The sequence below is a fragment of the Heliconius melpomene genome, chromosome 20 (genome assembly GCF_056956725.1).
Source record: "Heliconius melpomene rosina isolate 202511_hmr_F chromosome 20, ASM5695672v1, whole genome shotgun sequence".
Taxonomy (NCBI): domain Eukaryota; kingdom Metazoa; phylum Arthropoda; class Insecta; order Lepidoptera; family Nymphalidae; genus Heliconius; species Heliconius melpomene.
In genome coordinates this window covers 11,475,959-11,493,526 of record NC_140408.1, presented here as the reverse complement: position 1 = coordinate 11,493,526, position 17,568 = coordinate 11,475,959, and the positions used below count along the sequence as shown (strand labels likewise).

The following is a 17,568-nucleotide window of genomic DNA, read 5'->3' as shown; positions in this document are numbered from 1 at the left end:
ATGTTTGGTACGGATACCAGGGAAAGGTAAAATAAAATACGTCGAACAGCGTTAATTTGTGCTCCGAAAAGTTATTTACTATATATTATGATTTTATTATACTATGGTGAATTGGGAACAAGTGTAGTGTGTCAGTTAAAACAATGGTGATTTAACTTTATTGATATCAATATAAATATTAGTACATGAAAAATTTTATAGATTTTGGGGTGAATTGATACATAGTATGAGTGAATAGATACTTGGTATGGATTAGTAAAAGCGGGAAAGTTTGAATAGAATCGTGGTATTTCTTATAAAAAATCACCCAAGAAAAATAGGACCGTACATTTAACTTTAAGTAGGTATGGTATATTTAATTGTCGAGGAAAAATTTAATCCATATTATTAATTTAGGTAGGCAGAAGAAACATAGTCCTGTGTGTACACACTGTAAACGCGACTGGTTGTGGGTTCGATCCTCACTCGAGGAAATGAAATACTTATTTAAATTTGTATTTTCATTTTATCCCGCCCATACTAGGGTGGGCAGAGGGAACCAATACTCCGTTCCCATTAAGACACTTCGGTTGCATTTTTCATTTCTTCGTTTAATGTAGTGACTATTATACGTTCAAGTTACGTTACCTTCTTCATGACTCTGGACTTTGAGAAGATAGTAGATATCTCCCATACTGTGTGACATTATTGGTCAATCTAATTTGTCAAGCCGCAAACGTCAACCATATAAAATAACAGATCCTATGACAATGTCAGAAAAAAAGATTGTTTCTAATTTTACTAATTCAACAGCTAATAGAGGAGTGGAAGCTAAAGAAATTGAAATAGGAAACGGTTATTAATATTTCAATTTAGAACGAAAAAATATTATTTTAGTTCGTAAATATTCGCATTAGCAATCTCTGTTTACAGACGTAAACACGTCAAGCTCGAGTCGGGCGCCCACAGAGAGCGGCGCAGCGGCCGGCGAAGCGCCTCACCCGCCCTCGCCGGTGCTTTTGAGCGACCAGTCCGCGTCCTATGTTCAGGTTCACTTTAAATAACATTAACATACTTACTTATACTTTATAATTAACACTGGTGCTAAATTGTTTATAACTCAACTAAAAATCTATACGGCACAAGGGTGTGACTGTAACGCGACGGTTGATTGGTTCGATTCCCACTCGAGGAAGTGAAATTAAATTTCTTCGCTCTGGTGTCGAGGCAAAGCGCGGCGTTGAGTTCTGCCACTCAACACACAATGCCTCTAGAATTCGGCAAGAAGTAGGGAACGGGGTGTCTTAACACTAGTCTGTACGGTTCCCTCTGCCTATCCTGCTGTGTGCAGGATACAGTGTGAAGCAGTGGCGTAGCTAGGGGGGTGCGAGCGGTCCGGTCGCAACGGACATCAAATGCCAATGTCACATTTTAGTGTCTGGACACTTGATCTAAGTGAGAGTAGAAGACACTTTGTTTTGTTTTTTTTTTAGACCTTAGACCATTTTAAAGGACATCAAGTCCCCCAAGCCGCACCGGGCAGCAAATACCCTAGCTACGCCACTGGTGTGAAGCAAGATAAAAAAATGTATATTTTTAAATAGATTTCATTATTTTAACAGAAAAATTATAGGTATTAGATACAGTTGATTTAATAATGATAAATGAATTATATTCAATATTAACAACACAAGGTGGTGGTTCAAAAACAGCGACGCGGTGGGGCCTCGGGTAATGCGGGCGCGCGTCTCCCGGCCTCCTCCAGCCCCGCCCTCGTAGCCTCGTCGCTACCAGTGGGTACTGCGTATACACTATACGCTTAGTAGATTATATTTTGAAGAAAATATTATTATTATAAGGTATTAGTTTAAAATAACTTCGATGTCTTAATAATATTACGTTTATACTTATATTATGCAAGTAGAAGACAATATACGAAAACACTGGAGCACCTACGACAGTGCTGCTGGCCTGTCCGGCCTTCGCCCTTCAATCGCAACCGTAAGACTTTTGTTGTTTGTACTTTAATACAAATAAAATGTACCTACTTACGTACACCACATGTATGGTGTATGTATGAGTGCAAATTTATGTAAGTATAATGTGCCATGGACAATAAAATAATTTAATACATTTCAAACAAGATGGGATCACGTCTTTTCGTGTGTCGGTGAAGGTACAAAAGTGAGCGAAGCTCTGCGTCACGCCGCAGGCGACAGCGACCAACCGACACTCAAAAAACAAAGACAGCATGTAAGTCCAAAATATCACCTCGTTACTATGAATAGCATAGAATATTCGTAATAAAAGTAACTTCAATAATGGGTTTACAGAAATCTTTAAAGAGTTGCATCTGGAAAAACAAAGAGTGTCCTAAAATGGAGGACACAAACTTAGAAAACGACACAGGTAAAGAATTTCATGGAGCAGCAGGCAGCTCCTCGTCTCCAGAATATTAGTTAGATATTTTATGAAACTTCCTACTTACTTACTTACTAGGATATGCAGTGAAACAAGTGTTATTACACTCGGTTCTCCACTTTCTGCCGGATTCGGACCAACAACCGTCACTGCGCCACGACGACCTCAATTATAATAAGACACATTTTTAGGAAACATATATTTTTTGTACGTAGCGGGATTGGAACTCGCGCCTCTTGGAAACCGTCCAAGCGCTCTCATCGGGCTACGTAGCCCCTATTTTATAGGTATTTCTTTTCTTATTTATGGTAACATTTCTTATGCGAAGTGGGTCTGGAGCGTATCGAAGTGTACCGCTTCGAGCGCGGCGCGGAGTGGCTGTGGGCACGCGCCGAGCCCGACACCCGCGTAGAGCGCGCTGCACGCAGACTCGCGCGCCCCGCCGCCACCCTGCTGCACGAGCTGCTGGCCGTGCCACGCCTGATGGCGGAGGCGGGCGGGGCCGTGCTGGCGGCGATGGCACGCTGCGTGCTAGGGGGAACGCGCGCGGTGTTGGCGGGCGCGACCGTGGCGGCGTCGGACGCGGCGCTCAAGCCGGCGCTGGCGCTCTCACACAACGCGCTGGCGCGGCCGCTGCTGGCGTGCGCGGCGCAGGCAGGCGGCGCGCTGCGGGAAGCGCTGCGGCCGTTTGCGGACGCGCTGGGTGACGCCCTGGACCCGCTGGCGCGCCTGCTGTCCTCGCTGCGTCTGGTGCACGTGCACGTGGAACGCGCGCCCGTTTGCCGCTGCCAGCACACGCCGGTCTGACGTGGGCAACCTTATGCTAAGCTCTAAGCTTACCACAACGAATAACTGCACTGATCTTGTCTTAAGTTTATAATAAATATATACTAAAACACCAATTTTATTGAATAAGCACCCACTTACGGCTTCGCCCGCATACCGCCTTTTATTAAGCTTGATTTTATGATTCTGAGAAAGTGCAAGCACTACGTGGCTGCTTCATAGGATGTCATCAGCGGCAAGGGCTCTCCCTGCGGTACTGGAGCCAAGACTTGCGGACGTAAGCACAGCGTTGAATTTGTAGGGGTATTGCACAAATATTAATATTATTCAATTGTAAACACGCCATATTAGCACCCAGGGGCGGACTAACCCCGTCAGAGGCCCGGGACGGTGTCGTTGAATGAGGCCCCCAGTGTAAAAAAAAATTATATATCACAATTTTTTTTCATGTGCAAACTAGTGTGTATGCTTATTTAGTTTACATCTTGTAATTAATGTTTGAGTTGTACCTTTATTTTGAAAGGGCCCCACTTTCAGGTTAATGAGTATGCAAACTTTTATAAAATGACGTCGGTCTGGAGGCCCTAGGAACTTGAAGTAAAAAACTAAATGGACATTAGAAAGATAAAAGTAATTTTAATTAATATAATGTAAACTACGGTATACGGTACAGACAGCACTAATCCTTGTACTTATTTGTTTATTGGAGGCCCCCTCCAACCTCAAACTTCCTCTTAAGTAGATACTATGCGTTTTTTCAAAGGCTTATTTAGGATTTGATCAAGGGAATTTTCACGATTTGGAGGCCCCCGAGGACCCGAGGCCCGGGGCGGAGCGCCGCCGCCGCCCCCTCCTTAGTCCGCCACTGTTAGCGCCCTAAATTTATCCGCTACATACGCAATTGTGAAATTATTTTCCACTATTGTATAAATAATACAAACAAACGTATAAATAACCAAATTTAAAATATAATAAAGGAGTTGTATGTGAAGTCTCAATCATTAACATCGCCACAATACCATAGCCCACAAATTATTTCAATTTTAAATTTTTCCGAAAACGTCCAATTTACATGTCATAAAAGCCAATAGCCAACTTGATAAAATTTCCCTGATAATGGAATAACTTTCACTCTTAAGTTTCAATAACTTTGTCAAATAAAAAACGGTGAGATATCGCCTTGGACACGTCTAGCACGCTGATAGGACGATATTATAAATACAGTAAATTACTTTATTCTTTAAATAATCTATATGTAAAACGTTATACAGGATGGAAGAGGCAGCGCTCCTTTTACTGAAACTGCATATAGGGTATAATATTTCAAACCTAGAGCTAAAAAATTAATCAAAGTACCTCAACAGTTTGGACGTAGGATTTTTTTTTCTTTTCACGATTTTTATCCATACCTGTATTTCGTATGACGCACACATACGTAAGCGACGTTGCCGCTTTGACAGGTAAGTGTGTGCGTGCCTATGTTATACTGTACAAATGGCGTTTTATTTTAAAACGATAATTTTATTATTTATTTTGTTTGAAAAAATAACTTTTTCATTTTTGGGAATTATTTTTTTTCTTAATTATATTAGGCTTTTATAGAGTAGTTAAAACTGTGGTATCATTTAAAGTGGTGCTGACAATTCCATCCTGTACAGAGTACAGATACTGTGAATATTTTAAATTAAACTTTGATATTTTATCAATTGGGTTATATCCGCCATTTTTACAATAAATAGACTTGTTCAACTCGATACAAATTGTATTTCTACATTTGGTTAGTAAAATATGGCCGTTTATATTGTAAAAAACATATTTCGACTCTATAAACACAATCTAAAATCCATAGGGTAGTTCCGGTTGACTTAGAATTATGAAGTTTGGCAGCTAGTATCTACAAGTAGTATTAGTTCAGGGAAAAATCTCTAACTCTCTATACATTTGTAGTTAAATCCTAAAAAATAATAGCCTTAAGTGGGGTAAAATTTGGTATTAACGCCGCTAGTTCAAGTGAGGTATCCGATGAAAGGGCATCAGGTGCATCAGGCAGTCGACATCAGTTGGTATCTTTAAGCGCCGTCTAACGCCCAATATTAATAATGTATCTCCTATCTCCAGTTAACGTCTATCTCGTACTGTCCGACATGTCTATCCAATCACTAACCTGCATGCCTACCTCCATCTCTGTCTATTTCAATCTATGGTAGCAAATTTTGGATTAGGATTGGTTATTAACATTGGGCGTAAAGGAGTACTACCTATCGTTATAATCTATGTATCTGTTTTGTGCATATATATATATAATAGTATTGTATCTCTATATGAATGTATATATGGTATCTATGTGTGTATTTATGTATATATATATATATGTATTTATGAATGTACGTATGTATTTATATATGAATAGCGTATGTTTATATGTTTGATATAATAAATTACAAAATATGTTTATGCTAAGTTAACCGCCACCAATTGTATCATACTATTAGTTTTTGTTAAAAAAAAAGTTGCCTGTAAGAAATCACTTATAGTGATAAGGCCGCCTATGCACTGTATCTAAATTAGAAAAATTTAATTGTATTTTCTTTGTGCAGTAAAGTGTTTTTGATTGATTGATTGATTGAAAGGGCTCTGACTAAGCTAAGCTTGAATTTCTGAAAATTTCGAGATCTACATTTTTTCTACGGACCCATCGGTGGGCGAGACTGACTGGCGCTTATCCGGTTTTTATTTTAATAAGCATAAGAGAATTTGTTGATTGTTTTCTTTTGCACAAACCGGAACATTTATTGTGTTCGAAGTTACAATACTATGGAACAGCACTGACTATTTTTAATATTGTATTGGATTTTTGAATAACGGAACGTATATAGTAATAAAAATATATAGAACGTATATAGTATTAATAATTATTTTATGGGTGATAAAAATTTGGAAAATATAAATAAAACTACACAATGCATCGACTCAGTTTACTATTGTTGAGAGTCGGGTGGCGCGGGGTGGGCGGCGGCGGACGGCGCGTTGGCGGCGGCGGTGGGGGCGGCAGGGGGCGCGTGGTGCGCAGTCGGCGCGAGGTGCGCCAGCACCACGTGCTGGGGCGGCGCGCGAGCGGCAGCACGGCGCAGTTGTTGCAGCTGCAACGTACGAAGGGCGGCGCCGCTCGCGCCCGCTGCCACTACGGTGGCGCCCTCCGGGGCGGCGCTCACACTCGGTGACCCGCTCTGGAAAACATAATTTAACTATGTACTACAATCATCTTCTCTTGTATGTGGTATGTCTCAGCCTCAGCGTTGTAGTAAGGATTTTTAACGACTACTTGCCATTCACAAGTTAGCTTACGAAGAGATAGTACTATCGATAAGTCGTCGCCGCCCTGAAGTTATGTTATCTGTGCATTATTACTTGGGAAGAAAATGAAATAAATCAAAAGTAAGAAAAATCTTAATATTAAAACTATCTAAAACTAACTCCAGGGCTGCCATGACTCATTAATTACACATGACGTGGGAAAAATGTGGCATGTGGGCATATCGTAGAAATAACGAGATTACAATATGGTCAGACACTTTGTTATTTGGCTGGTCGTATTGCGACAAACCATATATATGCAGTGAAAGTCTTACTACATGAAATGTACTTACCCGTACCTGCGGCTGCGCGGCCGCCGCGTGGTGCAGAATCTTGAGATGGTGGCGTGCCGTCAGCGACTGGTGCCGGTACAGCAGCTGTGCCGGTGCACGCGCCCCTCCCCCGACGCCGCCTGCCGCTCCCGCACTCGCCGCCGTCGCCGCCACCACGATGCGTTGCGGCGCCGCGGGCGCGGCGGGCGGCGTGTGCTGGGGGGGCGGCGGGGGCTGCGCACCACCCGCCTTCATTTTCTCTTTGGCGATGCGCTCGGCGCGGCGTGTGGCCACCTCCATGGGCGTGGGCGGTGCGTCGTAGTCGACGCCGTGATCCGCGAGGAGGGCGGCGTGCTTGGGGTTGTGTTGGGCGGCGTCGTCGAGGCGGCGCTTGGGTGCGGCGCGGCGGCGTTCGGCGGCGTCGCGCATGGCGTCGAGGCGCTGCAGCGGCGGGCGGGGCGCGTCATCATCGACGCGGCGGCGCGCGGGCGGCGTCTTGCGGTGCTTGCGGCGCGCCCGCTCGGGGTCGGCCAGTGCGTCGTGGCGGTCGCGGCAGGCGCGCGGTGAGCGGTAGGCGCGCGCGGTCTCGCCCACGAGATCGGCCAGCCAGTCCCAGTTGGGCGCGTGCGCAGCGGGCGGGTCGGGCGGCAGGCGCTGCAGGCGTAACGCGTGGCGCAAGGCAGCATCCTCGCAGGGCGCCCAGTCGGGCGGCGGCGCGGCGTGGTCGCGCACGGGCTGCGGGGGCGCGCGCGGCCTCTGTCGCGGTCGGGGCCCGGCGCGCTCGAACAGCGAGGGCGGCGCGTGAGCGGCGCGGGGCGCGGGACGGGCGCGGCGTGGCGAGCGGGGCGCGCGAACGTCCCGCCAGCGCACGGGCGGCAACAGGGCGTCTGGGGCAGCGCCGCGGCGATACAGGGGGCGCGCCCAGCTCTCGCAGTAGACGTCGGCGTCGCTGGAGGGCGGCGTGGGCGGACACCACATCTGTAAGTGGGCAATCTTTAGTGCCTTCGGTACTGTGAGACATTGAACTAACAAGCTGTGCGGTTAACACTTACCGGCATCCGTTCAATAGCACCGTTCTCACTGATCCATACCTGTGGATAAAATGTGTAATAAATATACTCTTACAAAAAATGCATCCATCTTATAATTCAACAATGTTTTTCATATATATTTTGACTCACCCCACAAGTGGTATTTAGTTCACAAAATTAAACGATTATAACTTAACTGTTTCTCCAATATTACCATATTACATTTGTTTTATATTTATAACACAGTACAGTATATATTTTTACTAGTTTTTACAATTATAAATGAGAGAAGAGAAAAGAATTTACTTGAACTGTAATTGTTTGCTAATAGTAATAAGTGATCTCTTCCCGAGTATATATAAAATGTAAATAACTTAATCAAAATGTAATTTATTCTAATAATTGTTTGAATATTTGTTTACCGACAGTGTCAGTAGGGCGGGCGGAAGGAAGGCGGGGAAGGTGGGCGCTCGTAGTCGCCCGTAAATGCTTGCACGCTTTACATCCCTGACGTTCATGCGCGGCGCGATCGGCGCGTCGCCGTTTTGGTGGCATATCGCGAGCACACGTGCCTAGAGCGAGGTCAAGCATTTACGGGCGAGTATCGAGCGGCACCAAAACGTCGAACGTCAGAAATATAAAACGCAAGGTACAGTGTCAAATCATTTATTGTTCTGTCTGTCGGCGGCGTCGGGCGCGGCGGGCGGGGCGCCGGCCAGCCATGAGTCAAGTGTGCCATTGCGCAGAGCGCGTCGTCCCCCGCGCCCACCGCCCTCCGTGCCCGCGCCCGCTTCGTCCAGCGTCCATAGGTTGATGTGCACGGTGCCGCGCGAGCGCGTGCGGGGCACGGGCGCGGAGGGCGGCGTGGGCGGCGGCGAGGGAGGCCGAGGCGGCGGCGAGGCGCTGGGCGGCGGCGGGCGCACGCGGCGCCGCCGGCGGGCACGCACCTTGACGCGCGCATCTTCCCGGCTGTAGGTGAGGTCGAGGTCGGGCTCGGAGTCGGCGGGGGCGGCGGGGGGCGGCGCAGGCTCGTCCCGCAGCGCACGACGCGCCTGCTCCCACTCGCGCAGTTGGCGGCGCATCTCTCCTAGGGCGGCGCGTTCGGCTTCGGTCGCCGCTTCGCTGGTCTCCACAAGTCGCATTGCATATTTTTCTACTGGCGTTAGCTAAAAAAAAGATATATATTAACATTTAATTATGTTTTATTAAGACGACATAACGAAAATTTATAATTTAGGTTCTCCAAGGCCAGTGGATCATAATTTTTGGTAACTACATAACATGTTAACAAGGTTTGCTTGTTAACAACATACAAGTGGTAGGTATATAATGTAATACCTGGTTCATGAGCGCGGCGAACTCTCCGGCATCGTTGTCTTGAGCGGTACGAGCGCCAGCTGGCGAGGCGGCGCGCTCATCGTCCAATGGCAGCGTCTCGTCGAACTCTGCGAGGTCGCCCTGAGCCTCTGCGCGCGCCGCCTGCGCCGCCGCCGCGTCTGCCTCGTCCTCCGCCGCTGCCAGAGCCGACTCCAGTTCGCCGCTTTCGCCTCCGGAGCTTGCTTCCACCGATGCGTCGGAGACTTCTCCGGCGGTTGTGGTCGCGGTGTTTTCCGGGTTCTCACCGCCGAAAAGTTCTTTGATATTAGCCTGTCACATAAAACATGAGAGGATGGTTATTCATTTGATCTTCTAATAATCTAGTCGTATTAGTGTATGTACGTACCGCGCGCAGGTATGAGGTGGTAAAATGTCCATCCTCGATAGCGAGGTGCCCGAGCGCGCGCTTCTGCTCAGCCTTGCGCAGTATGTTTTCCTCAACGGTGGCAGCGGTAACGAGGCGGAACACGTGTACGTCGCGCGTCTGCCCGATGCGGTGGCAACGATCCTGCGCCTGCGCGTCCATGGTGGGGTTCCAGTCCGAGTCGTAGAACACGACGCAGTCTGCGCCCGTCAGGTTGAGGCCCACCCCGCCACTGCGCGTGGACAAGATGAAGGCAAACACGCGCGCGTCCGCGTTGAAGCGGTCCACCAGTGGCTGGCGCTGGTCCACGCGCGTGGCGCCGTCCAGCCGCAGGTACGTGTGGCCGTGCATCGACAGAAACGCCTCCAGCACGTCCAGCACGCGCGTCATCTGCGTGAAGACGAGCACGCGGTGGCCGCCGGCGCGCAGCCGCCGCAGCAGCGTCGCCAGCGTCTGCAGCTTGCCACAGTCGTACTGCAGCAGGCGCGGGTGCGGAAATGCCACGGCGTGGCGCGCGGCGGGCGCGTGCAGCAGCGCAAGGGCGGCGCGCGCGGGCCCCTGCGCCGCCCTCGCCACGCCAGCTGCGCGCCGCCGCCACTCGCGCGCACCACCGCCCGCGCCTGCCACCAGCTGCGGGCCCGCCGCGCGGCACGACGCCCAACAGATGACGAACCTGAACATGTTAAACATATACATTGTAAAGGTGTAACAATCAACGGATTATAGCGAAAAAGTTACTGATGATTTTTCCATAAGTAATTTTAAAATCTTTTGACAAAATTCAAATCTTTTGAAAAAATGTCTGAAAATTCCATAAGGCTAGTTCAACGACAATATAGATAACGACGCTTTGACAGGTAAGTGTATGTCTGTTTATGTTATACTTTACAAATGGCATTTTATTTTAAAACAATAATTTTATTATTTATTTTGTTTGAGAAAATAACTTTTTCATTTTTGGGAATTATTTTTTTCTGAATTATATTAGGCCTTTATAGAGTAGTTAAAACTTCAAGTTTCATTTAAAGTGGTGCTGACAATTACACCTGTATACATAAAAAAATTGCTCAAGTGCTAGTCGGACACGCAATTTAGCAGTGTAAGACCCCAGAACCTTCAGATCTACAGGTCTGGTCTAATATTGTCCAAGTATTTTTTAAACACATCCTTCTCCAAATTTTGTAATCTTTCATTATTTGGTATTGGTATTGTCAAGAATTAATTTCAAGATATTAGATAATTAGCCTTAAATTAATAAAAACTATGCTACCTGTATATCTATCTATCAACCTATTAATCTATTTTGAATTGGGGAATTTTACCTGTCGATAATGTCGTGCATCTCGTCGAGCAGCTCGGACAGGTCGCGCGCGGGCACCGGCGGCGTCCCCGCGTGCACCGCCGTGCGCAGGTCCGCGCCATACAGTGGCAGGCGCCAGCAGCGGCGCTCGTTCACAGCCGCCAGCCGCCGCAAGCTCGACCGCCGGTGAGCCGCCAAGCGGGAACGCGCGCGTGCTCCCTGCAGGGCGGCGGCGGCGGAAGCAGGCGGGGGCGCGGGGTGCGAAGCACGCGTCGCGGGCTGTGTAGCGGTCGGCACGCCTGTGCCCGCGGCCACCACCGGCATGGCGGGCGGCACGCGCAGAGCGGCGACGGGCGGGGTGCGCGGCACGAGGCGCAGGTGCAGGCGCAGGCGTGCGGGCGGCGGCCGCAGCGGGGTGGCGCGCGGCGCGTCCGGCAGCTCCTCGACGAGACGACGCGGCGGCGCCAGATGGCGCGCGCGGTGTGCTCCGAACGCGGCCACGCCGCGCGCTTCGAGCGTAGCGAGGTCCCCTCCCAGGCGGGCAGCAAGCTCGCAACGCGCGGCGACGGCGGCGATGAGCGCGATCGCGGGCACGCGGTAGTGCAGCGCAGGGAGCTGCAGCGGCGAGCTGACGGGGCGTGGCTCAAACAGGTCGGGGTGATTGCACACTTTGCGCAGCTGCATCAGCACGTTGATGACGCTGAGCAGGTTGCCGGAAGCGAGACTCTCCTTAGTCTTGGCGCGCGCCATGAAATCGTCATAGAGGAAACGCTGGCGCTTGGAGAGGCGGCACATGAGCACGTGCTCGTACTTGCGCGGCATCTGGCGCTCCACGTCGGCCTTGAGGCGCCGCAGCAGGAAGGGCCGCAGAACCTCGTGCAAGCGGCGTACGAGCGCGTCGCTGTACCGCGTGGCGCCCTCGGCGATGCCGGCGACGGGCGCAAACCACTCGCGGAACTCCGCGTGCGACGCGAACACGTCTGGCATCAGGAAGTGCATCAGCGACCACAGCTCCAGCAGACTGTTCTGCAGCGGCGTGCCCGTCAGCAGCAACCTCCTATGAAAACACACATATGCCCACATTAACACCGCGTCGACTGACGGCACACTACTGCCGACTTACTGTTTGCATGCATTACCTAAAGTTTTTACCTTTCTGTTTGGAAGTTGAGTAACATCTGCCACCTCTGGGATTTGAAATTTTTTATGTTTTGAGCCTCATCCAGGATGAGATATTTCCACTTTTTCCGTCGGAAACTTTGATGGTCCTGCACAACTAGTTTATAAGACGTAATGCACACGTGAAAAGAGTTTGCTTTGGTCCACCCCACGCGCTTCAGCTTGCGCTCCTTGATTGTACCGTAGTAGGTGAGTATCTTGAAGGCAGGGCACCACTTCTTGAACTCCATTTCCCAATTGAGCACGACGGAGGTGGGCGCGACCACGAGGTGCGGCCCCCAGTCGCGACGTTCTAGCGCTAAGTGGGCCAACAGAGCGATGGTCTGGATGGTCTTGCCCAAGCCCATCTCGTCAGCCAGGATACCGTTAAGGCGGCGCGCGTGCATGGTGGCCAGCCAGTGCAGCCCCACGTGCTGGTACTCACGCAGGGCGTGGCGCAGCAGGCGCGGCACTGGCGTGCCCACCGCCGTCTCCGACAGCGTGGTGCCCGTCGGCTGCAGCGTCGCCGCCAGTGACGCGGCCGCCTCCACACGCTGCTCTTCCCCACCCGCCTCCTCTGTGTCCATAAGCGACTCGAGCTGCTCCGACGCAGACGACGAGGCCGTGTCGGAATGGTCGTCGTCCGTGCAGTCATCAGAGTCGAGGTCGGTGCCGGATGAGGCGTCGCTACGCGGGTGCGGCGGTGGGGGTGCGTCGGCGTATCGCGCGAGGAGGTCGCGCACATCAAGGTCAGCCTCGCGGCGCAGCGCGTCCAGCTCGGCGGCGGTATCCTCAGCGCGCTCGCGGCGCTCCTGCGCGGCGATGGTCTGCTCGTCGTCGGCGGAGTCGTCGTCGGGGGGGTCGTAGTCGGAGGGCGGCGGCGAGTGCGCTGGCAGGTAGCCAGGAGGCAGTAGGTCGCCGAGGTCGAGACCTGACTCGCGGTGCAGTGCCTCCAGCTCATCACGGTGGTCGGCGGCGTCGTGCGCGGCTTCTCGCTCTGCGGCCGCGATGGTCTCTTCGTCGTCGTCGGAGTCGCCTCGCGGCTGGAACTCGTCGTCGGAGGGCGGCGTGTCGGGCGTGGTGGCTTGAGGGGCGGCGGGGGTGGTTGCGGGCGCGTCGAGATTGGCGGCGAGCTGGCGCGAGTACCGCTCAGTGCGGTCCACAATGTAGCTCAGCTGTTCGTCGAGAGCCTCTTTACGTGCACGCTCCACTCGTTGTACTCTTTTCCACTCAACTAACTATAAAGAAATAATGAAAAAAATATATTAAATAGCTTTGAACATCACAAGGCAAAATTTTATATATTTGTTTTTATTGTTTAGCTTTATGCTGCATCCCGTAATCCCGCACATAGCAGGGAAGACAGAGGGAACCTGGGAGCCAAGTGTTAAAACACTCCAATCCGATCAAGGACTTTTCGCCGAATTCTAGAGGCATTGCGTGATAAGTGGCGGAACTCGCCGCGCTTAGCCTCGTTGCCAGAGTCAAGAAATGAAAATAATAAATATTTCTTTTTTTCGAGTGGGAATCGAACCCACGATCTGTCGCGTTTACAGTCGCTCGCCTATGCCTCTGATCCACGACTGGCCTCATCTATTGTCTATTTACTACTACTTCATATATGAATAGTCATAATTATGTAAAACACATACTCATAAAATATTAAACTAACATTACCTTCTCTACATTAGTCCAGAACATTCTTATTTCTTTTGCTGCAAAAGCAGCTATTTTCTTCAACTGTAATTCCTGAGCCTTTTCTGCTTTTTGGGCGGCGGCAGCTTTATCTTGAAAATATTTTTGAACTGCACGCGCGCACTGCAATAACATTATAATTTATAATTAATAATTTAATTATTTAGTATTTTATGCGACATAGTACAATGATACCTTCTTAGCGGCCTGCTTTTTCCACTTCCGCTCGTGTGCGAAGTCCTGAGCGAGCCACGCCATCTCCTCGAGCAGGTAGTCCCAGTGTGTCTTGGGGCGCGGCGGCTCCAGCACGCGCGGCAAGCGGCGCTCCGTCCACAGGCCCGCGCGCGCCAGCTCTGTCACGCGCGCCGCCACGTAAGCTTCCTGCTTGGCCTTCTCCACCATCTCATCGGCGGGCGAAGGCGTGGCGGGTGGCGGGGGTGCGGCGGGCGGCGGCGCAGCGGGAGGCACGGGCGGCGGCTCAGGCGGCGGGGGCACGGCGGGCGGGCGGCGCGCGTCCAGGAAGGCCTCGAGTTGCGGCGTGGGCGGGCGCTTGCGCCAGGCGGAGTAGTCCATCATGTTGCCGCCCGCCTGCAGGAAGTACAGCTCGCTCAGTTGCTCCGTGAACCTGTAACCGAGCGCGGCGACGGCTAGAGGGCGACGCGTCCAGGACGCGGGGCGATACAGTGGGGATCGTGTCTCACCTGTCCCTGATGTTCTTGAGCCTCAGCTGTTTGTAGTCGAGCACGCGGCGGCGCAGCGCGGCCACGTCGTCGGGCAGCAACTTGGTGCGCTTGCGCGGGGGCTCGCCGAGGACGTCCCCGACGGGCCCCCCCATACCATTGAGAGCCTCGTCCGCCGCGCCGCCCCCAACACAGCCACCTCCACGTTCCACACCCTGTTACATCACATTTATTATTTTTTATTCAATAGCATTCTTTAAAATTAACAACTTCACACTGTATCCTGTAAGGTATGCAGAGGGAACCCAGTGTTATGACACTCCATTCCCATTAAGTCACTTCCATTATCCAAATTCATATATGTTCCCTCGTACATAATGAATAGAAAATATGCTTACCAACTATAAAATTCTGTTCACTTTTACCTAGTTTACTTTTACAACATCCAGAGGGGCTTAACATTTACTTTTAAAACCTAAGACTTTGTATAGGTTAACAATTACTTGTTCTTCTTCTAAATATTACTACTTAGAAGAACTACTTACAAGAATGAAGAAATGAAAACATTAAATGTTTTATTTCCTCAAGTGGGAATCGAACCCACAACCTGTCTCTGCTCCACAACTAGCCTCCAAACAATGTTAATCGAATGATTATCCAGTTCGTTTATCCAGTTCATTATTATTCAATACAACCAAACTCAAAATCATAATCATTAGCAACAACTATAATATTAAAATTCACCAGACATAAATGATCAAACATAGATTTATAGTTAAAATGAATCGAAGCAGTTATTATTACATGCAATTCTGCTTTTATTGTAACAAATTATGGAATGATAGAAAAGCTTCTGCATGTATGCAAAATGGTTGTGGGTCAAATTCCCTTCAACTGCAGAGAAACAATTATAACTAAATAAATTTAATTCTGTTCTGTTTATTGATAATGGCATTCTAAGTGTGCCAGTTAGCACTTCATTTCTCCAATTTCAAGAGCTTGGTCAGAATAAAAGTGGCATTATGTTTTGACACTCAATTGCAGTATCAAATTCTGGTGGAGAGAGGAAAAAATGACTGTCTTAACACTACTTGCTAATTGTTTTATTACAATTGATTCCATTAATTAAATGAGCCCAGTTGTGGTGCAGAATCACAAAGTGTGACTGTAAATATGACGGTTGTAGGTTCTAGCCCCACATGAGGAAATGAATTATTATTTATCAATATTGTCCCATCGTCGCTCTGGCACCAAGGCAAAAGCCCACCATTGGAAGTTCCACAGAATACATGGAAAAAGGGGAACATAGTGTCTTACCACTAAGTTCCCTCTGCCTACTCTTCTGTGTATGGGATACAGTGTAAAGCTAATTTAATTTTTTTATATTTAGTAATATTTCAAGGAACTTCCACATGTCGTCTATAATGACTATAATCATAACAGAGTGAGAATCAAATTTATAAAGAATTTTATGTATGGTTTGCATTTGCATTTCCATTGTGCCATAATAGGACCAAAAATAAATACAATAAATTTTGTTAAACTTTTCTCATGCCACATATTATGTATTTCCAATCAAAATTTTTTATACTATTATAATTAGAGATATCTTAAATATTGTAAAAATATTTTAGTTAAAATCAATGATAAACCAACCAACCAACCAAACAATAATGGTGAAGATTATGACAATAATAATTATTGTAGTTATACAATACAATATTTAAGATATCTCTAATTTTTTAAATGTATAAAAAGCTACTATGTGCAGTAGATTAGTACTTTTTAAATTTAGGCAGTCTATGGGACTCAAAACAATACAATTTCTAAATTTCCTTTGACAATGCTTTTGAACCAAGTATAAAGATAAGATATTATTAAATTATATGATATTATATAATTAGATATTATATGATTAGATAGATATTATGATATTATATGATTAGATATTATTTTAAATATCATTTTTTTTTTATTGAATACCTCTAATAGGTGTGTTTACTTACAGTTTATAATGAAAATCTAATGAAACAACAAATTAATTGGTTTCTCTTTGCCATATACATCTCTGATGTATAATCATGAGAAAATAATTCACCACATTTGAATAATCATATAAAATATATGAATGTGGTGAAGTAGTCATATGAATGGGTTAAATAAGAATTTAATTTTAATTCCATAACATTTAATATTTTTCACATCTTTCTTAAATATTATTTTTTTTTTAGTATGCACCTAAATGAAATGTTTGTAGACACAATATTCAAGATTTTTTTTTTTTAACAAAAATGATTTTATTTAAAATTTATTATTCAATTTATTCAGTACAGTTCACATAAAAAAGGATTTGTTACCGCTTATTGTTTTTGTCAACACAGGACAACTAAGTAGCAAGTTAAAATGAAAATGACTACTGTAATTACTTACAAGAATTTAATTTATGGAAAAATGTTCTTCAAACTTTGCTATTTATGTTTAGTGAATATATTCATTTTTTATCAGTAGGAGTAGATGCTTTTCCCTAAAAAAGAACACAAAAATAAAATAAATACCATGACTGGTAATGATGATACTGCTCCAAAAGACGAGATGCCTTCATCTTGTACACTCATAATGCAACATGTCGAGGCGGGTAAAAATTACTTTGAAAATTTCACTTTAATTTCAATCTACTTTTATTACAATTTCACAACACTACTCCTGACGCCAAACCCTTGTTTTGATTATTTATAATTATATTTATAATTTCAGTCTTTTATAAGGGGTTAACAATTATTTTATTAGCAATTTAAACCAGCTACTGCGTTCGACTCATCCCAATCATTCACATTATTGAAACTTTTGTAAATCCTGTATAAGCCGCTATAAACATTCCTCTGTGACAAGCGCAGTCCGGCGGCGGCCATTTTTACAAGCGATAGATGTTTGCAAGACGCGATCTTTAATCGGCACAAATCTCGTAAAGCACTACGTATTACATCTATTTAATCACATATTACACTTCTTTTATAATAACGCTATTGTATTATTATTTAATTTTTAATAAATTCCATTGATATTTCACAGTATTTCAATTTTTTTAATAGATTATTGTGTCTCGCTTTTAGCTAATGTTGCCACTACATAAAATTACGAAATTGACAAAGAA

General features: G+C 47.1%; 2 protein-coding genes across 3 annotated transcripts; one reads left to right on the top strand and one right to left on the bottom strand.

The window, feature by feature from the left end:
- Positions 1–4: 4 nt before the first annotated feature.
- Positions 5–3,296, top strand: LOC146528002 (uncharacterized). Its single transcript, XM_085205314.1, has 7 exons — positions 5–834; positions 913–1,028; positions 1,674–1,772; positions 1,904–1,980; positions 2,124–2,232; positions 2,313–2,388; positions 2,729–3,296. The coding sequence occupies exons 1-7, from the start codon at positions 744–746 to the stop codon at positions 3,205–3,207; spliced, it is 1,047 nt and encodes a 348-aa protein (XP_085061440.1). The 5' UTR covers positions 5–743; the 3' UTR covers positions 3,208–3,296.
- A 2,720-nt stretch (positions 3,297–6,016) lies between these two features.
- Positions 6,017–17,568, bottom strand: dom (domino helicase). 2 transcript variants are annotated; one of them, XM_085205310.1, is made up of 12 exons: positions 16,973–17,568; positions 14,439–14,632; positions 13,933–14,362; positions 13,720–13,860; positions 12,037–13,280; positions 10,907–11,941; positions 9,567–10,257; positions 9,182–9,490; positions 8,791–9,009; positions 7,865–7,903; positions 6,834–7,790; positions 6,017–6,413 (listed from the first exon to the last, which is right to left on the bottom strand). In XM_085205310.1, the coding sequence occupies exons 1-12, from the start codon at positions 17,030–17,032 to the stop codon at positions 6,165–6,167; spliced, it is 5,568 nt and encodes a 1,855-aa protein (XP_085061436.1). In that variant the 5' UTR covers positions 17,033–17,568; the 3' UTR covers positions 6,017–6,164. The 2 variants fall into 2 exon arrangements, with proteins under 2 accessions (XP_085061436.1, XP_085061437.1); XM_085205311.1 differs by having other exon boundaries at positions 6,840–7,790.